This window comes from Dicentrarchus labrax, unplaced genomic scaffold (genome assembly GCF_905237075.1).
Source record: "Dicentrarchus labrax unplaced genomic scaffold, dlabrax2021, whole genome shotgun sequence".
Lineage (NCBI taxonomy): Eukaryota > Metazoa > Chordata > Actinopteri > Moronidae > Dicentrarchus > Dicentrarchus labrax.
In genome coordinates this window covers 12,024,885-12,047,042 of record NW_026136706.1, presented here as the reverse complement: position 1 = coordinate 12,047,042, position 22,158 = coordinate 12,024,885, and the positions used below count along the sequence as shown (strand labels likewise).

The window sequence follows — 22,158 nt, the reverse complement described above, 5'->3', positions numbered from 1 at the left end:
ACATGCATGTGCATGCGTGTGTGTTTGTGTGTGTGTGTGTATGGGTGAAGAGAGGTATATGACCTATTCTAATTTTAATCTTCCCTTTTGGAACAGATGGCCTATCTGATGACAATGAGTCTGTGGATGAAGAGGAAAGATGAAGTTGATGATGATGCATCACAGGAAGATGTTCCACACTTACCCCGGTGGAGAACACCCCACAGTGCCAACATCACTGATTACCCAGAATGTCATCCTTCCTGATTAGTACATGTCTCACTATTGGTCTTTATTTTGGGCAGAGACGGTTTCTTTGTAAATAATTCTGCAATGACCACTGTCCACACTCTGCCAATCACCTCCAAGGCTTGAGGTACTAACATTTAATCCAAAAGGGCAAAGGGTGCACTTACTTACAGTGGGTGCATCATTTTATGATTGATATATTATCAGGGACCCCCAAGCTAAAAATAAAAAAATCATGCCATAGAGGGTTAATACATTTTAAAGCCATAATCTAGATTCTCTGGGCCATTACTATGAGAATTTTTATTTATTTATCATTTATAACTGTTTTAACAACTCATTTGTTGTTCTGGTATGAATGAGCTCCTCCAGTACAATAAATACGCAAAACAGGGTGCAAACGGCAGCTAAAAAAAGCTTTTAAACGCTCATACTCCTTAACAAGAAAGGCTCTACTAATTCTATGATACAGTTAAATGTGATGGAGACACCAAGTGCCATACCTCATGAATTTAGTCTCAATAAAATGGTAAAGCACCTTAACAAATATTATTGAGGCTACAACAGTCAATGTTAATGGAGAGAAAAAATAAATCAATCTAAGATATACATCTCCACCTGATTCTACTTCAAAAGCATCCCAGCTTCCATCTTTTGTAGTCAGACTGATCTACAGCCCAGACTGTTTATAGGATGTGTTCTGGCTGGGTTCAGTAAAAAAAAAAAAAAAAAGCTGTTGCTGTGCCAAGATAAGGTTTATGGGTGACATGACAGAAACATCATTTACTGGGTGACAAAATAACTCTCAGTGTAAGCAAACAAGAAAAACCTTAATTCACAAAAAAGGCTTTTAGGCTTTCAAGCTAAAAAAAAATTACAGATAAATTATATATAGACTAATATATAAGGAAGAGATGGTTGGTGAAACTGTACTTGTACTTGTATTACTGTAACACACTGTAATTTGAGAACAGTTGCCTGTAATGTTCAGATCACACTTGCAATTTTGCTGTTACTATTTCTATCCTTTATGACATAAAGCAGCAATATCTGTGTGTCAATGACTGTATGTTGTTCAGGCTTGACCCTAAAGTGTCTTTCATTGACACTACTGACAATTCAAGGCATCATCCATTTTTTTTCATTGTGCACAGTCCCTTTCTTCAGCCCACCCATCTGAAACCATTTTCTCAGTACTGATCGAGTCATCCAGACATCAGTCGATGAGGAAACACAGTACATGTATCTTTACAGATTGTCATGTTCCTTTTGCAGCTCCGACAATAAGATGCTGAGAGGAAGTGGTTTCGCAGCTTTGTGCTTGAGTTCCTAGAACAATGACTTTTAAAGTCTGCAATGCAAGCAATTCACCCAAATAACACAACCTTATGTACTGAAATATATTCACGTTTTAAAATGAATCAAATACAGTCTTCAAATCATTTCTTATTCCTTCTTTGCTGATCCGACCTTCTTTCTCGTGTATTAATATCTTAATCAAAATAAATGTTTTTAACACAGCCAGGAACAACAATAGGAATCTGGTTGTAATTTTTAACATTAGAGTGGTTCAGATTCATGTTTGATCAATTTAAACACATTTTGGTTTTGATTCAACCTGCTTTAAGGCTTCTATTTGAATACATGGCATCTTTTCCTTTGTTCATTTTCATCTGACACAACTAGTCTGATTTGGATAAAATCTGAAGAATGAATGTTTGCCATTGCGTTCAAGTGCTTAAATATTTACATCAGTCTGATGGGCGTCACAATAAAATGAGATTTGTTTTATTAGTAGGCTGTTGATCATCTTCAGCTACAGTAAATTTACTATTTTTGCCTTAATCACTTTCGCTATTTTGCTTTAAACCAGCTGGATCTAATAGCTTATTTCACCTCCTGATCTTGGTTTTATATTCTGTTCTTGTAAAATATTGTATTATTATATACTATACTATATTATACTATATTATATTATGTAAGTACATTTTCTTATGTAAAAGTCATATTTTCATTGCATTTTGGGTTTTTGAATTAGATGCCAGCAACAAATATGGAAATTCTTTGTTATTTCTAAATTATTGTATGTCTGCAAGAACACCAAGACCTGAATGCAACTGACAACTAGGAAAAGTATACTCAAAACAACCTGGGGAATATTTTTCAGTGAACAATAAACTGTATACATGCAGAAGTGAACTAACAAATTTTAATTAAACCTTTGTGTCACATGTACACAGAATATTTAAGCTACATGAGCACCATGGTGACTGGACTTCTTGGAAGTTACCCAGCAGTATAGTAATCTGACAGCAAAACAGTGAAGAATTTTAAAGATAGCGATAATTCAGTCAAAGTTAAAGCCATGAAGTAGAAGACAAAATAAACTAGGTTTACTTTTATGGAAAACTCAACCACCTCCAGCTTTCTCCAGTCCACAAATATATCTTTCGTTTTCTCTCACACCAACACATTTAGCGCAACTCTAGAAGAAACTCAGATTTCCTCCCTGAGCCACTGAACGTCTCTATAATACAATATGTGTGCAGAATGTGGCCCACAGGGCTACATGAGGCGCAGTTTGAGGCAGAAAATGTGGTTTCAGGCTGACATATATGACATGTAACAGAGGCAGTGTTTGAGTCAGTCAGTGAAGCGGTGGTTGCACCATCTTGTCGGCCCTGATGAATGAGGATTGGTGAAAGCGGTGACGAGAGGCAAAGTCAGCATTTTCCTCCGTCAGCTGCTTGGTTTTCATCCCGACCCCAGACAGAGAGGGTGTGACTACAATCTCGTCCCGAGGAGATCCTTCCCTCCTGAAAGAAAAAGAGATCGGTTTCAGGTGACAGACATATTTACAGATAAAATGTTTTATTTTGCACTGACTTTGTAATACAAGAACCAATAGATTATGACAAGTATGCAAAAAATTAACTCAGTTTCAGTCTATGCTGGACAGATAATTTAACTAAGAAATGTCTTCGGTGGATGACATCTCTTACCTATCTGTCACCCATTCTTATAAACTGACTGACTATAGCAATCACACAATACCTGAAAATGCTATTCAGTGTTGATTTGAGCCAAGTGAAGAAGCTGAATCTTGCTGCAATACCTGCAAATAAATATCAAAAATAGCCACAGAAACAGGTTGAAAAAATATGATAATAAGTTTAAATTTACTACAGAGAACCTTTTTATTGCGTTCATATTTTAAGTTAGTGCACAAGAAGTGTAGTAGTAGAGCGGGGAGAGAAGCACAGCATCACCTAGACCACCTGTGGAACAAGAGGGTAACACTTGCAGAGCCTCTGCTGAGAAATGTTGTGAGTCAGACTGCTGAGGCATGCTGTAATGTGGTGAGTTTAATGCACAGATGCTGGGTGTCCCATCCAGATATTCTAGAAATCCTAAGCCACAACAGCTGCCAGCCTGCCAGGCAAAAAGACCGCAAGTGAAACTCCCAAGCAATGTGGCTGAGTACATTACTAGGTCAAATAACAACTGAGCGTGGGGCGACCAGATCCAAAAACATATACTGCAAATCAGGAGGCGTTTTAAACATAAAAGATAATGTAAATCATCTAATAATACAAAGTGTGTCTAAACGGAAATGAACTGATGGAAATCACCTGTAGGTAATCCAGGACTTGTTTTCCCGATGTAGAGGAAGAGCAGCAAGGCCACGACTATGTTTGCTACGGCATAAACCCACTGAATAACAAACATGATCAGTATGGAGCTCAATGCCTGCAAGAAAACAAATTATATGTTCACATTAGGCTACTTTATACATTCTGTAAATATCTGAAAAAAAGATGAAAACTAGAAAAAAATAAATAATGCATGAAACCTGTAACCTACCCCGATAAGAGCAACCCAGTGGTTGCAGAACTTTGCATAGACTGAATCCTGCATGGGTTGGATTTCAAAGCTCTGGTGTGCTGGTTTACCTCCAGCACCTGGAAGATTTATTAAAGGGTCAGATTATTAAAAACAGCTACAACAAAACTCCATGATCTCTACTCCTGTCTAGTCTCCTAAAGTCTAGTGTAGTGATGGATGGAGCTGATCACCTGTGCTGTGATTATGATGCTCAGCTGAAGGATCCTGTTCAGCTTGTTGTATTTTGAAACGGCATTTTACTTGTGGTTCTTCTGCAGCTCTGGGCTCTCTGCCTTCACACCGCAACTCAGCTTCCTTAAGCGATGGAGCTGAACTTGTCTCATCTCCTCTCTCTTCCGAGAACATGTTGCTGTTTTGGTCCAAGCCAAAGCTGTCCATCAGCTTCTGCTTAGTGGTAACATTAGCCTTTCTGCCTTTGCATCTACCGCCCAGCTCTTGCATGGAGTTGGACTTCTCAGCCCCAGCATCAACATTTGACGTGGAGGGAAAGATCTGGTCCATGTCCTTGGTGAACTCCAGTAAAGTGCCTTTACCCTGTGAATTCTCGCCTGCACTCCCGTAGTTTGGGAGAGTGGCCTCAATCAGAGGCGTAGAGCTTTGCCTGGTTGACCTACGGTGGTTTATTTTGGCTGGGATGAGGGTGTCCCTTTTCTCTTTAGTCTGCAGCTGGAAGGTCATGGCCACACTGAAGTAGGAGTAGTCGATGAAACTGTAGGTGAGCATGAAGTTGATGCTGACGATGGGGGCCAGCACGTTGACCTGACCGATGAAAATGAAGGCCATGGTCAGCAGGCTGGTCAGACAGATAGCTGCCACCGGAGTCCTGTTTGGGCCTTTCTGTTGGAGAGGGAGAGGGTGTCACAATATGGAAAGTAATGGCTGCACTACATATGAACGTTGTTGGTGTTGTTGAACACAAACCCCCCCCAAAAATTAACGATTAAGTGTTCCTTTATGGCAGAGGTCTCAAACTCATAATGTCTTCGGGCCACTGCTGATATAATCATTTCAAGAACAAGAAAGTGCAATATTCTTAAAATATTTCCATTACTAACATCACACTTAATAAAAAAGTGCAAACATCAGCCAAACAAATGACAGCCCAAAACCCTGCTCTCCTCTTATCAAACCTCTCATAGCATCTGTGGGCCATTGCCATTAACAACAAGTAGCAATGGAATGATTATCCATATGCATACTTGAAACTCGTTTTGTTTTTTCACGACAGTAGTGCTACCTAAAAAAATCTTCCCATGACTTCATCCGGCCTTTCTTTGTTCAGGAGCCCCGAGAAAGTAAGTCACACTATTAACTACCTCAATTTTCTGCCTTCATTATAATTAATTAAATGATAACAATAGGTAGGTAATTTGACTTAGGTAAGAGTTAACTGAATCTGATCATTTAAAAATCATTAAATATAGGTGAAACACCATCTGTAACCAGAGGGCAAAACCAATGTCCCAACAATAATCCCTTTCTCAAAATGGATAAATTGTTTTAACATGTGGTTTGTTATCCAGCTTGCTTTCACTTCCCAGGTCCTATCACACAGTTTAAGGAGCACTGCTGTGTGCCTGGCGGGCCTCCAGAGCACACAGCGGAGCAGGGCCCTGCCCGTCGCCCCCTTCCTGCGTTTGTTCTGAAGCTTTGATTTGGGCCAAGATGTCTAGGGCCTCATTCCAGCCCGCTGAGAGAGGTCAGACACCACTGCCATGCAGGGAAGTCTGAGGAAGAGTGGAGGCGGACGGGGTCAGGACGTCAACCGGACTGTGTGTGTGTGTGGTTGTGTAGCAGCAGTGACTGGTAACTCACTCACTGTAATGCACTCACAGTCCACTCACTTCTATGGAGTGAGTCTGCAGTCTATAGTTAGGCAGTCCTGTCACTGTTTCCTGTTGAGTCCACCCACCACACCCCTGTATACATCCAGGCTACACACACTTATTAGCTTACAACATGCCAATTAGTGCAGGTACAAACTTATAATAGGATTTATCTAATAGTTCAGTGATTACGCAATTTTTAAAAAGATGTATTTTTTTTTCTATGTCAGATAAATTCGCAGATGCCCTTTTTGTGTCTAGATCCCGGGTTATACAGTTATACAATAAGAGCGACATCACATATATGATTATTATTACTCATGCATTAATGTAAAAGCAGGATTTTACTGTTGTAGTTGGTTGAGGTGGAACTAATAGTGAGCTCAGTAGCAGTTTATGATTCATCCAAAGTAATGAAAGGACTTCTCATCCATGCTGACTTATAAGTTCAGCATCAAAGGTTGATGGAATACGGTTGAAAGGTACAAATGAAATGGGGTGTTAACCAGGTTCTAGTGCAATATTGCTTCAATTGGGTTAAGAGCCGATTATCATTCTGCATAAGTAAGTGAATTCACTGGTGCACAAACACACACCCTCATTAAGTAATCTGCATTTACATCATGGTGACCATTGCTAATATTTTTCAGTATACTGCCAATGTCCAGACATCCCTCCCTTTATGGCTTCATCCATCCATTTATCCATCCACTCACCCCTCTTCCCAGAAAGGCCAGAGCGGGGATGACCCTCTCCTGAGCGATGCACTGGAGGATCCTGGGTGCTCCGTACAGGCCGCCCATGCAGGAAGCCAGGGAGGAGATGTAGAGGCCCAGCAGAAAGAGGAAACCCACCAAGGAGACCTGGAGGAAGAAGGAAAACAAACAGAGGGTGGAAGAGGATGGGGTGGGGTTGAGAGCTCACAACAGCTACACCCAGTTGAGTTCCGCTGCAGTCAGCCCCTTATGAAAACAATGACAACTAGCCACTGATGGAGAAGTCAGGGAAAAGACTGGGTTAATACTACAATGATTGTACACACTACTTGTCCACAAAGTAATGTGGTGACAACTGGTCAGTGACCTTGTTCAGTGCTGCAGGTTCTTGCTGCTGTCTTTAGAAGCACCACCAACTACCTGATTCACTGCAGATGGATTAAAAACCAAAGTGACAACTGGCTCAAGAGTTTAGCTGCATCACCCGACATCTTCTTTGATTTGCTCCTCACCACAGCCTAATCACTTTACTGCTGTGAGCAGTGTGCGTGTTATTGTATGTGCATGAATCTAACATTAGCTCGACTGTTCACACAACTAAAACCATCATGCCCAGTCCTTCTAACGTCAGCTATCCATATGGAGCCAAACCCAGGCTTAGTGTGGCTGAGAATTCAGAGTTCAAATGTCACACTTCTTCCCAACAGATATGTAATATACACAGTGTGTGAGACTGTTGGAGCATGATCTGTATAACAGTCCCTCAAAGTAATGAATTAAAGGACCAGTGTGTTGTATTTAGTGGCATCTAGTGGTGAGATTGCAACCAACTGAACTCCCTTGACTCAACCAAGCACAAAGGAGAAAAAAGAAAAAGAGAGAAAGAGGAACTATGGTGGAGGTGAAACTCGCAGAAGACCCTGTCTACAGTCAGTGTTTGCTTTTTCCTTTCTGGGATACAGCAGATACATGGTGGTTCAACGTGGCACGTAGGTCTACTGTACACAAAAGAGACCAAACATGATATCATTTTAAATTGCCACATCCTTGATAAGTGTCACACACTTAAACTTTTCATGTCTATTGATTATTTTCAGTTCAAAGATCAGCCTGTAGGTTCTCTAGTAAGATTGGCAAAAGTATATTTAATACTTTTTTCCCATTACATTTGTTTAAAACATAGAATACTGGGCGCCCGATTTGCTCAGTTGGTAGAGCTGGCAACCCATGTATGGAGTTGCTGCAGCGGCCTGGGTTTGAATCCAACCTGCGGCCCTTTGCTGTGTGTCATCCCCTCTCTCTCTACCCACCTTTCTATCTAAAGCTGTCACTATCCAATAAAGCCAATAAAAGGCCAGAAAATAGTATAATAGTTCGATAGTATCAAAGTACAGTAACAGATCTGCAGTCAGATTTTCAACCTAAGGTTGTACAGATGAAACAATGGGAAAGAATATCAACTGGCACTCATTATGTGTCCAGTGACTTTTTCTGTACAAAGACTGTGTGCAGGTTGTACATTTTTTCAAAAAAAAGTCCTATTTTATTTTTTTATTTTGCCATGGTATTGAAAGAGGTATCAAGTATAATTTTTTTCCTACCTAGAGGACCCGTGTGTGTATTTTTCCAAAGTGGGTCACACTTGTCTACTACCTGGTTGTGTATGAAAATGTGTGCGTGGGTATCCGGAAAGACCCATTATTTTTTACTTGAACTAACCACTACATCAACACAGTGAGCCATCATGGGGAATCCCCCCATCTCAACTCCTTCTCTTGACAAAGCCTCTTTAAATACGGTGGGATGGAAACAGAGAGGAGTTTACCTTTTCTGCTATCAAGAAGTCATAGCGCAGAGCTTCTCTGGTGCAGATGGCCCCAAGGAGGAAGACAAAGACCAGATACAGGAACCACCTGTGGGTGACCAACAGTTAACAACGCAGAAGCATTAACAACTGCTGCTTTCTCACTATTAATAGGAGAATTGTGTCATGGCAGCTCCACTGCCTGATAGGGCCAGGCTGGGAATGTGGGTTTGTTTGTTCTCTCCAACGAAGCCAAAAAAGTTCCCACAAAGAGATTCAACAGCACCACAAAAGTAAAGTCTTGTAGTACCAAATTAAGTCAAATAAATAGATTACTTTTAATTTTCTGACATGTTGGTACTCCAACTTGTGTGGAGAACCAACGTGTGTGCGTGCGTGTGTGTTTGTGTGTGTGGAGGTGTCATCATACGAGGTGAAGACAGCTGCGAGAGTTCCCACAGGGATGTTGTTTTCAGGCCGCTGAAGGTCTGAGCTCATGTTGAATCCTGCCATAACCCCTACACACACACACACACACACACACACACACACACACACACACACACACACACGCACACAGATACACACACACACACACACACACACACACACACACACACACACACACCACAAAAATGTACACAACATACTGTATAATACCAAAAGTATTTTTACACTGCATTATGAAGCTGCAAAGAGGGACAGAGTGTTGAAAAAGGGCAGATAAGATATTCCTGATACATTCTGCGCATATGCTAAGTGTAAGTGTGTTACTTGTTTTTCACACAATATTGGATCAAAAAAAGATGATGGGAGCCACCTCACCTGTAGCAGCAGGGAAAAAGACCCCAAAGACTGTGAAGAAGTTTTCTCCTAGGCTGTAATCTGGCATTGTGTTACTTTTGAGCAGCCCGGCTGAATAACCAATGAAACCATGCTCTGAAAGCGGGGACAACAGCACACAAAGAACATCAACTCTGAGTAAACAGTGAAAAGTATCAACAGTATAAACCTGTCAGCTGCAGCATACTGATACCAGAGCTGATATTGTGAAACTATTCTCAGTATTTCAGAAAACAATCTCACCAAAAGGTCCATTTAGTAATGGTTCTGGATCTTTTGATTACATCATCCGTATGATCTCCAGCCACAGATTAAGTTAGCCAAATTGTCATTGGGAAATGAATTACAACTCTCTACATTCCCTTATAATTTCACACAAAGTTGTTGTACACTTCTTCAGACTGGGGAAAGCAATTCTTTTATTAGGAAGTTTAAATTTATCATGATTTGAGTTCAGAACACACATCACTATTTTTCATCATATCTGGAGCAATATTTATACAAAAAATATAAATATCATGAATTAAATTAATTTATGAGTCAAGGGACATGTTATCAATGACCTGATGCATTTAGCCAATGAAAACATTTTTTTCAGATTACAATTCTTTGAAAAAAATGCAGACTGGTCCAGTCTCATCCAAAAAAATGTTCATATAAGATTGAATGGTGTTTGACTTAATAACAATAAATTCTGTCAAAAAGCAACACTTTTAAATGAACCATTTCTGACTATAGTGCTAGACTGCATGCTGGTTGCTGTATTTACTACCTGCAGCTACTGTATGATTTAACGGTCACCATCACTGGTGTAAAGTGATCATTACTGTGGTGTTTTCATCTGCTTGTTTTAATTTTCTTAGTATTTAGTCACCATCTATTCCCCCAGATGATTATTGGTAAGTTTTTGCAGTGAACTTTTTGGGGAAATTGAGACTAACTGGAGATGTAAACACATCATGTCTGCACCAGAGGACTTTCCTACAGTACCAGACACCAGGTGCTTAAAATATATATATATATATACCATAGGTCTGAAAAATATTGCATTTGAAAAATAAATCAAAATTTGAACAACTGGTGCATGACTGAAGGATGCTATTATCATTTATTTTATATGTTCCTCCTGCTCAAATCTATGCATCTACCATTTTCAGCAATCCAAAAACCAGAGAAATGCATACTAATACCCTTTGTTACTAATTTATTATTGTACCACCTAAACTGGGATCTCAAGTTTGCAATTAGACTGTTACAGGTATTTTCTATAAAAATGTTGCAGCGTGCAGCCTAAAGTCAGGACAGGTCCGTTCAGTCTAGGTTGGTTTGTTGAACGTGCAGGAGGAGAGATTGTTCTGTACTGGTAGGGGGGCCATTTAAAACCACACAATCTGAAGGGCCCGCCTATGTTACAACACCGGACATTTCCCCCTTGGTTATCTTGCGATGGGAAAGAATGTGTTCTCTCAGATTAATGACATGTTTATCCAAAAGGAAGTCACCACCCTTTTCAGAAGCTCAGCAGCTTCCAAGTTTGAGAGAAAGAATGAGAGCGAGCGAGAGAGGGAGACAGAGAGTGAGAAAAGAGAGAGAGAGAGAGAGAGAGAGAGTGAGAAAGCACATTTTTTTTCTTTCAGACAAAAGCCAAAACCATAAGGGCTGGATTAACTAGTTATTCCAAGTGCACATGTTCTCCAGGATAGGAATTTAAAAAGGCTGTGAAAACTGACATCAAATGGGACTAGGAGCCCAAACTCTTGTTCACTCTGTGACCCGGTGATACCGCCCTCTGTCCAAACAATCAGAATCTAACAAATCCAGGGCAGTCAGTGTCCATGTCTGCACCATGGACTCCCCACCCACATTACAACATCATGCTCCAACTTCCAGCCATGCCTGACTCTCCGAGTATTCAGTTTAGGGCGTTCACATATTTATAAGGCAAAACTATTTATATGAACAGAAAATGAATTGTTTAGATACACTGTCAGAGCCTTTGATCTCAAGAAATGTGGGCAAAAAACTGCAAACAAATGTGTTTTTTTAAGTAGCACTTTAGTGAACGTTTCCTATTTTCTGGGACATCTACATGCTCGCATCCATCATGCAATGCTGCTACATAAGGAATGGTCACATTTTGGTGGCTGATATTGTACTTTTGATTAATGCAAAACATAAATCAAGTAATAAATCATGATGCATAATTATGGATTTAGATACCTGGCAGGGTATTATTTAGTTAAAATGAATCCTACCTTTTACCAGCTGCAACGATTAATCCAGTGTTGTGATATATATGATTGAGAAATGGGCCATTCTGCATAATAAGTAACGTAATAAGTACATATTTTGATGCTAAATCTTTTGTACTTTTACTTAAGTAAGAGTTTAAATGGAAAACATTTACTTGTAACAGAGTATTTTTACATTGTGGCTATGCTACTTTTACAATTCCTAAACAACATTGCAAGTGATCAAAATACCAAGTAACACAGCTTAGCCTGGGGCTTTAGGGGCCTCTAGAGGTCTGGGGCCAAGTGACACACTATCGGCTTGGTATTGGGCTGCCTACAAGGCTCTAAGGATGGCAGTGTTACTCTATCAGTTGGTCCACCATTTTGGTCCACACTGAAATATCTCTATCTTTGTACAGACATTCATGGTCCACAGAGAATGAATCCCACTTAGTTTGTGTGAAAGTTCTTGACAACTATTGAATGAAGCCATAAAATTTGGCAGACATTCATGTCCTACACCCTTAATCTTAACCCCTTAATCCCCCTTTAATCTATTGCTATAATCCGGTCAATTCAATTTGTCTAGTACTTTGGGTCAAACACCTGCACAACTGTAAGTGGGCAGGTGCGTGGAGAAGAGGCCGGGCTGCAAGTAGCAAGTGAATTTCCCCGGTATGGGATCAATAACATCTTATCTTAACTGTCATTCCCATCAGCCTCAGTGTTGAGTTCTTATTAGAAAATGTTATATGTACATCAGTACATATTACAAGTGTCATTGTGACCATGTTAGCATACAGATGTTAGCATGTAGCTCAAAGCACTGCTGTGCCTAAGTAATGTACAGCCTCACTTAGCTGCTTGCATGGTCGTAAACCCTTTTTTGTCTACCATATGACCTTAATCTATTAAAAAAAGGGCAGAAATGCATGCATATTTCAGCACATTGTCTAAAGAGCGACAGTAAAGGCAGAGCTTCTTTCTGTACTCAGCATTCCTCGGACACAGGCTGGAATGTGTAGTCAGATTACATGAGTGACTGAGGCCTCTCCCTCCGTCTGACTGACATCTTACTCTCCCACACTAACCAGTATAAAATGCTGTGCATGGAGAACAGGACAGGCTGTGATGTTACAGAGGTGGGGCAGGTCCCACAGGGGCGATTGAGAACTATATATTATAGTGTGGATCACAGGGAGAGATGATGTAGCGGTCTCTGGAGTAGCAGAAAGCCTCAGATCTCAGTTCCGGCGTTCTCCCTTTGTCATTTTCCAAAAATGTGGGTGAGTCTGGTTAACACCCTAAACCCCAGACCCAAAGAGCACATTATGGCTTCCTGTTCTGTGGGGAGCAGGCTTCAACTAAAGGAACCGGGACTGGGTAAGGCGTGTCAGACTGTCAGAGGGTTTTGGGTTTTAATTGTTTGGCTGCAGAGACAATATGTCTCAGACTAAATAATTTACTACTCTCGAATACTACAATTGGGAAACGAACTCTCCTCCCATCAGGGATGATCAAGCACTATTCTGAGCAGTCTTGCGTGTTTTTAAATTCTAACTCCACCTGTCATCAAAACAGCAGGAAGGACTTGTCATAATAAGTCACTTAACAGATCTTTGTTGCTGGGGTAATCAGGAAGCCAGGTCAGTCTACAGGTGAGAGTTCATGTACATATATAATAATACCTAAATCCCCCTACTATATTAACGCAGAGTCGTCAGAATCACATTGTAGACATGGACATAGTGGCTAGGAGTGTATTGACTATAATGCCTCAACTGTAGTGTGGGGGATATGGGATATGATTAACATGGAGCATTATTTGTAAAGACATACAAATATCAAAATTGTTTTAGCTGTTGATGCTCTTAATAATCTTTACTATTCAATTTGTAACAAAACCCCAGTAATTCAGTTTTTCCACTTCAAATATCTTTATTGTAGAGATTAATACGCTACTGAATCTGCGTCAAAAGCAGGGAAATTTAATCTCTTAAAACCTAAGATGATAATGCTAATAAAAAATAATAATGTATACCAAATTGATCAAAAGAGTCCAAGGTGAGATCTTCAAACATCTAATATTTTGCCAAGCCCAACACCCAAATATATTCAGTTCACGATGTCGTAAAACAGAGAAAAGCTGCAAATCCTCAAGTTGAAGGAGCTCGAACCACAGAACGTTTGGCATTTTTGCTTGATCTATTAATTCTTCTAATTGACCAATAGATTAATGATTAATCATCCAGCCCTAAATTTAACCTTATTCAGATCTTAAATACTGACAAGTCAATGTCTTATTTTGTATTAATGACAAATAGCATATTGACAACAAGCCAATATATACTGTAATTATAGTTTTGATAAAGTGCCTCATTTGACTGACGGGTAATACATTAGCTGTGGCAGTGATGTATCATGGTTTTTGAAACCTACCACGGCGTCGGCTTTGCCAAATGTATATAAGGGACGTGTTATCAAACCGTGACCACATGATTTTGGCAGTGGCTGCTTTTCCTTCAGGATGTGCCTCAGTGTTGCGCGCAAACTAATCTGGGCTGTTTTGAACCAGCTAGTGGACCTGCTGGTCCTCTGCCAACCATGAGGTAACCACAACACACACAGCAGCTCTTAATTGGAAAAACCTGGAGGAGCCATTATGGCTGGTTCTCCTACAACTCTTTAGGACTGAAAACTGGCCTCTGCCCTGGCACGTGTACATGTAGTCGACCCCAAGTTGTAACTGGAGTGCTGTCTTGGCCAGGTCTCCCTTGGAAAAGAGATTTCACTTTCGAGGGACAAAATACAAGAGGGCTTGAGCTCCTGACCCCGAGACTGTGCCCTATTGGCTGATGTTAATTGTATAATATTATTAATCAATTGACATAATGAGGAAAAGGTACATTAGCATCAACAGAAAATGTGATACTTTCTCAATAGGCTACTCCTTTTTGTTTTTAAACAAGCTTTGCTGCAGTGGCCATGGGTTCAACTCCGACCCTATGACTCCGTGTCATCCCCTCTCACCTCTCTCTCCCCCCTTCACTGTCACTCTACAGCTGACGCTATCCATTAAGGGCAATAAAATCCCTCCAAAAGAAGCCCTGGCTGTGACAAGGTGTGGTAGGGTAGAAAAGTGGCTCTAATTGTTCTGGTTACATCTGTTTGTAGTTTTTTGTTGTTTTTTTTAAACTTGACTTTCCACATTTCTCTCTGGAAATTTTAATAATAGGTTTTAGATAAATGCATTCTTTATTGTTCTTTCCAAGAAAAGTGTTGCCACAGTCTGTACAAAGTCTCATACGTATACACACAACATTAACACAAGATAGACATCTAAACACAGCACATTTGTACATACATTCAGGTATTTACACATAACAGCTACCGGGGAGTTTTATTGAGTAATGCTATGGCAGAAGGGATGAAACTTCTGCCATAGTGAGCTCATTTACAGGCCAGTGATCTGTATATGCACGCAGATGGGAGCAATATGAAAAATTGATTGAGGGGGTGCCTCGGGTTGTGTGCTTTGATGTGGGCTCTGCGTGTGATGGCTTTGCTGTTAAGGTCTGACAGGTTGGGGTTAGAGAGACCAATAATTTTGGAGGCGCTGTTTGTTCCTATTGGAGGCAGTTAACATGTTAAAGAAACAGGTGGAACAGTAGAGGAGAATGGGTTGTGTAATACTTTCATAAAGCAGCAGCAGAAGGTGGGGGTAAACAGAGCCTTGAGTTTGCGGATGGCAGAGAGTCTTTGTTGGCAGCGTTTGTGAATGTCTGTGGTGTGTTGTTCAAAGCTCAGTTTATTGTCCAGTGTGAGTCCAAGCTATTTGAAGCACTACAGTTAGTCTAATTAAGTCACAATTCTGAGGAATTTTCTATTTAAACCATCATCTAAGCTCAAAAGATTATTCCTCTCAAGTACAGGCTTTTCATTTGTATTTGAAAGATCTAATGATAAACAGGTATGATTTATTAATTTTGATCATCTGCTGATTGTAGTGCAATACACAGAAAGGAAAGGCAATATAGGTAGCAAACCTAAGACATACTGCATAGAAAAAGTCTATTTTCTTCTCTTGCAGTTCCGAAATGTACTATATCTACTTACCTAAATCTGTTTGGATCGCATAAAATCGCATCCTTTCAGATTTTCCTTTCTGGAAAAAAAACTCTGACCTGATCTTAACAACTGAATAATGAATTAATTTCATGAAAACCTGCAAAATTTAGGGTTTCGTCAAGGAATTGTGTGTTTTAACATGGCGTGTTATGTGTCATTTGGCGGTGTGGCAACATCGTCTTGGGAATATAGAATTTGTAGGTGGGGTGAATGCCTCTTATATTGCTCAAGCCCCAGCCCCCCAAAAGGTCTGTGCACGCCCTGCCTCTGCCTACTGTACTATAAAGAAGGCCCGAGGGAGTAGTGAACAAGGACTGGTTTTTGTTGCTGTTGTTTTTAAACAGGCATATGAAGAGTTAAGCTCTATCTTGCAGTAACTAGCCACTGCCCACAGTTGGACAGGTACACTGAGTTGTGGTAAAAGAAGCAAGACAGTTCTCTATTTGATATACTGTATATACATGTGTATTTTTTATAGTGTGTGCTACGTGTTTTCTGAAACACTTCTTTTCCCACTGACAGGACGTTGATAATCAGTGAGAACAGGAAATGTAGGGAAGGACTTCCTGAAGGGCAACAGAAGAATACAATCTACCACAAAAAGGCAACATTTCCTCACCACAGAAGAAAAAAAAGAAAAAAATCTTCTCAATAAACACACTGAAAGTCTCAGACTTAAGCCACAAGAGAAGGAAAATGGCACTTTACAGAAGTTTCTAACAAAACCAACCAGTTACTGAGGACAGAGGCGCTTGTGGTCTAGAAAAGCACATTACAAATTAAAATGTATTATAAAAAACTGTTCTCATTAGAGAAAAAGGCAAACAGACATGACAAAATGGGTAAAATATGTATCAAAGTTGCTACACAGACAGCAGTCTCATAGAGAAGTAAACTGTAGAGAGTCTCAGTAGAACAATACTGACAATAAACAATAAGTGATACCACAGCTACACCTACTGGCCTGAACAGACAGTTACCATTCTAGTCAACCAGCAACAGCACTGTGGAAACAAAGGGAGCCTTGCTGAATTTGACCAAAAAACAATTAAACTAAACACTCCTCATTTCAGTAACTGATGGAAATAAAAAAATGCAAGAGAACTCCAGAGCAACTTATGCTTTTTCATATTCTGCGTTTTTACTTCACTTTGTTTTCCCTGTCCAAAATCTTATGCTCTCCCTCTTATTTTATTTTCTGGATAAATCTTGTTAATCTGAACATTGGTAGCCTTGCTCGCATCAGAGCACTCGTTTCTTTATTGTTCCCTGAACAACCGAGTTAATTTCCTTTTTCTACAGCAGATGTTTTGACTGGTTACATCAGGAAAAGCACAGGGCGATCTAATAACATTAACGAGGACTGCGTTCCAGCAGTGCAGCAATTAATTTATTGATCTGTGTCAAAATGTCTGACGTTTGTTCCACTTTTCTTTTTTTTTTTTTTTTCCTTACATTTTCCCCTGATTCTGTGCTGCACCAAGGTGGTATCTCTCATGGTAGGATGATATTACCTCCACAGTCAGAACTGGAGAATATTCCCAACTTTCCATCTTCACCTCTGTCCCTGACCTGCAGCTGTCCACCCAACCTCTCTCTCTCTCTCTCTCTCTCTCTCTCTCTCTCTCTCTCTCTCTCTCACTCTCACACACACACACACACACACACATATATATACCGTAAACACAATTTAGCTGTGGGTGTTATAACAGGATTATACCGGCTAATTGACGTAGATAGAGTTGTGTATTACTTTCTTTTCTTTGATACAGTAACGGTTGTTGATTTCCTGGAAGTGGTTCTGAACAATAGTGTAAATGCCAAAATAATTGGAATCTGGCTAAATGCTAATTGAGAGGCTTTTACATTAATAAAATTTTGAGGCAAACAGGATTATTATGGCTTGAAAATACTATTACAAGACACTGAATATTGACACAAAACATCAGTACTGACTTAACTCTCCCATGTCTAACCCCCAAAGCCTACCTGGGTCAAGGTGTGTGAAGGTGCCAATGACAAAGTCCAGCGTGGAGACGGCCAGCACAGCCAGCAGCAGCAGCTGGAGTCGGACGATCCACTTAACACCGGCGAGGTTGATTCCAAGCAGTGCCAGCAGCACCACCGCAGACATGCCGCGCACCGCCCACTGGCTCTGTAGACCCAGCACCTCCGCCACTGACTCAGAGAAACCTGTGATGTACATGGCTCCAGCTACGCACTGCAAGGTGGGAGGAAGCAGAGAGAGGAAAATGTAAAAGGTTGCATTAGAAACAAAAAGCTTAAATTAAAAAAACTATTAGTATCAGCCTTCACCTGTCCAAACACATAAAGGAGGCCAACAGTGCCCCCCACCCTGCCACCCAGGACTGTGGAGATCATGGAGTAGATTCCTCCACTCCCAATGCCACAGTGCTCACACACTCCAATCCCCGACATCACCGTCACTAAAGCAACCAGCACGACCAAAGAGACCAGCAGCATCCCGAGCAGCACACCCGTGTTCCCCTGCATGGTGATTGGGAGAAAAAATAACACACAGTCACATATGCACATTTTAAATCTGCAGCATGTAACTTAAATACACTTTATTCAGCTTCTACCACACACATCTACACGCCTAGACTTTCTATAGTATAGAAAGTCTAAGCGTATAGATAATCTATACTGTACCTTAATGCTTTGTATTTAATTCACTGCACATGCATGTAGCTTTTTCTCCAGTATGTCCCCAATGTGTCTCCATCGATACCTTTTTGTTTTACTTCATACGCTGTTCAAGCTGTCAGCTATGTTTAAAAATCATTGTCTTCTCTTGGAGAAAAGTGGGAAATGGGGAGATTTCTACTAAAATCACACTACTATTTGCTACTTAAAAACCCTAACATTTGATTTCAGCTTCAGTATTAAGGATTACTAATGAAGAGGAATGGGGTTCATGCTTGAAAGACCTTCTTGTGAAGTCCCATTAAACCAGGGAAAAGATCAACTCATTATAACTAATGAGAAAGCAAGTCATTTATGATGAGATGCATCATACTCTGGATAGGAAACCCTGTCTCCCACATGACAAACTATATTTTAGCTGTCAGATCCAACCTTAACACATGCAGCAATTAAGATCACAGGGTCTTTTGTAGCTGTGTCCTGTGATGACACATGCACATTAAAGTGTTTGGGATCAACTGACGGGATGACACATACAAGCTTCACAGCCATTATGAGACAAGAGGCTAGATATACTGTAAGTGTAGAAATGAAAATAAACATCATGTTTGCAGTCTCTTCTGTTTCACCCATTGGCCCAGACCTATAATCAACCACAAATGGACTACATTACAATGAGGGAGACAGAAGTCCCACAGACTGAGAGTTTAGCTTTATTGGTGAGTGGGTGGGTAGAGTGCCAGTGGGAACCCTCCAACCACCCACACACTGAACATTTCTGATAAGGAGAGTAATTTCTTTGCTCTTTAAAACTGCACACACATGCACCATTCAAGCACGCCTTTTGGTTTATATGCACCTTTAACTGCATTTCCACACAAACAAAGCACAGCACACAATTTCTTATTACTGGGGGCAAACCATTTAGGAAGACCATCAAAATAAGAATGTAGTCAGTAAGGCTTATCAGATCTGGAACAATTTTCTCATATAAATTCAGATTGCAAAAACTGGGGGTGCAGGGGTTGCTCCAATTAGCTGTGAATTTATATTCAAAATGTGTGTTACCTTCTTTATTTAGTCACCTTCTCCAGGTTCTCTGAATATTTACCATTGCTCATTATTTGGCAGACACTGTGTAAGCAGACATTATTCTAGAAGACTGCACTTTATCAAAAACACAATATGTAAAGTATAACCTACAAATATACAGTCATGGTAATATGATAAGAATATATAAAATAACATTCAGGTTAATTAAAATCTTTCAGGTTTGTATTTTTGTCTTCAATAAACAGATTTTTCTTCACAGTGTGCAATTTTTCTGCCTGGATATGGCTTCAGAAATGGCCATAATAAATAAATAGAATAAGTTTCCTGATATTTACAAGAGAAACTGTGGTAGAGAGAGCAACACAGCGCATGCATACAAACCACCAGGAAGCCGGTACGTAGGAACAGCACCACACCGAAGATGTTGATCATGCAGGTGGTGAAAACTCCATCCCAGGTACCGAAGAGCACCGGCTCCCACACAAACACTTTGATCCTCCACCATGGCTGGCTCGACTGCTGGAAGCGCTGGTCAAGGAAACACAATAGTTAAAGCAATGGCTGGTTTAAAGATGTCAGAAAACCTTATAATATTCATTATGAGATGTCAGAAAAATTATGGTAAATCACTGATTCCCAACCGTTTGCCCCCTTATCTATCATTGAGTAAAGTGACGACCACTGACCGTGACATATTTCATGGCTATTTCATATATTATTCAATATAACAATAACAGTCGAGAACAACTGATAAACTGTACAATGAACTCAAACAGTGAACACAAAAACTGCAGGAAGTTTGTGTAAAATGAGCGATTTGAATGAATTCTGAGCAGATTATTTCCTGTGAATACTGATCAGAGATTAGTTTTCCTGATATTGTTTACTGACTTTTTATACAATTATCTGTATTACGTATTTTATATTTCGTTTTTAACATAATATATTTTTAATAGGCTTCTTTTCTTTTGACAAATTCAGTGTTTTTTTTAGTTAGCTATTTCTATTGGTTGTGAGCTTGTTTATCAGAGAGTGAAGGCTCTGTGAATATAGCCTTGAAAAATAACAATTTCATTTAGTTTTCTAAAAAAATCCTGAGATATAGGCATACTGTGTACAGTAAACTAATAACAGCACAAAGATTAAAATAATAAAAAAAAACAACCCATAGCCTCTGCACTGCAGTTTTTTGGTGCTTTGAAAGAAGGTTGTTTGCTTTAATTCCATTAAAACTCAAAAAGGAAAAAAAATGTCACATGATGGAAGGACAGAAAAGGTCGATTGGATATGATCTGACATATTAACTAATAAACATGAACTAAAATAGGTAAATTAAAACCCACTGACTGGAGAAAAACAAAGAGTGAAGAAGCTTCAGACCCACTAAGCGACACATAATGATAATGATAACGAATAGAGGGGCATTTCAGAGGAAACATTCCACCTGTGCATCTTCATGAAAGAGATCATGGACATGTGTGTTTGTGCTGGTGTCGGGGACTCCCCCATTCAGCAGTCCTGCCCCATCTCCTTCCTGGTCACAGGTGTGCACAGTCCAACCTATTGGCAGGGTTTCCATCGCAACCTACAGGTGCAAACAGTTGCTCCAGGTTAATCATAGAGATTGAATGTCAAACACACAACATGGAAAAAAACAAAAAAACAAAACCCAACTTCGGGTTTGAATCGAACAATAAGTGACCACGTTCATTTGTTCAGTTGAGGGAAGTTATTTGAGTAAACTGACTATCCCGGTTGAACAGCAACAGGTGCGGCAGGAAGACACCCGGATACAGCAGGGTGTGCACCTGACAGACAGCTGATAATGAGGAAAGAGCCAGGTCCACATTTTACTAACAAATGACTTAAACAACAAATCAGTCTCGAAAGTGGTTTACAGTGATATCATTTATTTGCATCAAAGGTCGGGAAACAGATTTTAACAGTTTTACCTCCGTTTGTAGCTATAAATAAACTATTTTGACACTGTCCCTTTAAAAAATAATTAAATTATTACTATGTCAGCATTAAGGCTATGGTATATATGTTATGTACATGTTGAGCAATGGCTGTCCTCTTCACTGGCAAAACTGTCCACGCTCATCGCTACGTACCGTCGCAGCCAAACCTCATTAACAAACGAGTCAATTTAATGTTTCTTAGTGGTGAAAGTAAAGAAAAGCTCCATTAACCTTTTGTGAAGTACTCAGATTCATTCTTAAATAAGGCAATAACCAATACGGCTACTATATGAAATACAGTTGTATTGGAATTTTTTTCTTTTTTTTTTCTAAATTGATTCACACGCACACAAAAAGCGTGGCAGGAGAGTGAAACAAAAAGTGTGTAAAATGTTTATCAGATAAAGTGCTTGTTGGTGGGCTAACGCTATAGAAATCCTAAAATTATTCATATTTAGCAAGGCAAATACTTAAAAAAAACACAGGTATTTAAACAGTGTTTGAGCAAAACTCAACAGTTGGCTGAACATACCTTTCACAGGGTCCCATATCATTCCATGCTGAGAAAAAAAACAAAAACAACCAGAGTAATAATCAGCTATCAGAATGACAGAAGAGTTGATTATTCCATTGTGCCTCAGTGATGGCTCCAGTCAGTGTGAACAGGACTCCCAGCCTCTCCTGCGCTATTCAAGGTGTTTTATGAAAACGTCAGCAGGTAACTTTAGATGATGTGTTGTCACTGGTTGCCTTCCAGGGTGTGTTGCTGATTTGCACAAGGATCCTGTGTTA

General features: G+C 39.9%; 1 protein-coding gene across 3 annotated transcripts; it reads right to left on the bottom strand.

Moving 5' to 3' along the window:
* Window positions 1–2,423: 2,423 nt before the first annotated feature.
* slc12a8 (solute carrier family 12 member 8) lies at window positions 2,424–22,112 on the bottom strand. 3 transcript variants are annotated; one of them, XM_051403948.1, is made up of 14 exons: window positions 21,899–22,112; window positions 20,850–20,990; window positions 19,787–19,933; window positions 18,002–18,193; window positions 17,675–17,906; window positions 9,306–9,419; window positions 8,911–8,998; window positions 8,502–8,589; window positions 6,677–6,823; window positions 4,305–4,971; window positions 4,093–4,190; window positions 3,861–3,978; window positions 3,283–3,343; window positions 2,424–3,044 (listed from the first exon to the last, which is right to left on the bottom strand). In XM_051403948.1, the coding sequence occupies exons 2-14, from the start codon at window positions 20,982–20,984 to the stop codon at window positions 2,876–2,878; spliced, it is 2,256 nt and encodes a 751-aa protein (XP_051259908.1). In that variant the 5' UTR covers window positions 20,985–20,990; window positions 21,899–22,112; the 3' UTR covers window positions 2,424–2,875. The 3 variants fall into 3 exon arrangements, with proteins under 3 accessions (XP_051259908.1, XP_051259909.1, XP_051259910.1); XM_051403949.1 differs by having other exon boundaries at window positions 19,787–19,921; XM_051403950.1 differs by lacking the exons at window positions 20,850–20,990; window positions 21,899–22,112 and having other exon boundaries at window positions 19,783–19,881.
* Window positions 22,113–22,158: the final 46 nt, after the last annotated feature.

Bases quoted from the DNA above. Each gene is read 5' to 3' on its own strand.
- slc12a8 (XM_051403948.1), bottom strand. From the start codon at position 20,984: ATGGAAACCCTGCCAATAGGTTGGACTGTGCACACCTGTGACCAGGAA. The intron at 18,194-19,786 runs GTTTGTATGCAT...ATCACCATGCAG, and splicing joins TACGTACCGGCTTCCTGGTG to GGGAACACGGGTGTGCTGCT. The intron at 4,191-4,304 runs GTGATCAGCTCC...TAAATCTTCCAG, and splicing joins GCATCATAATCACAGCACAG to GTGCTGGAGGTAAACCAGCA.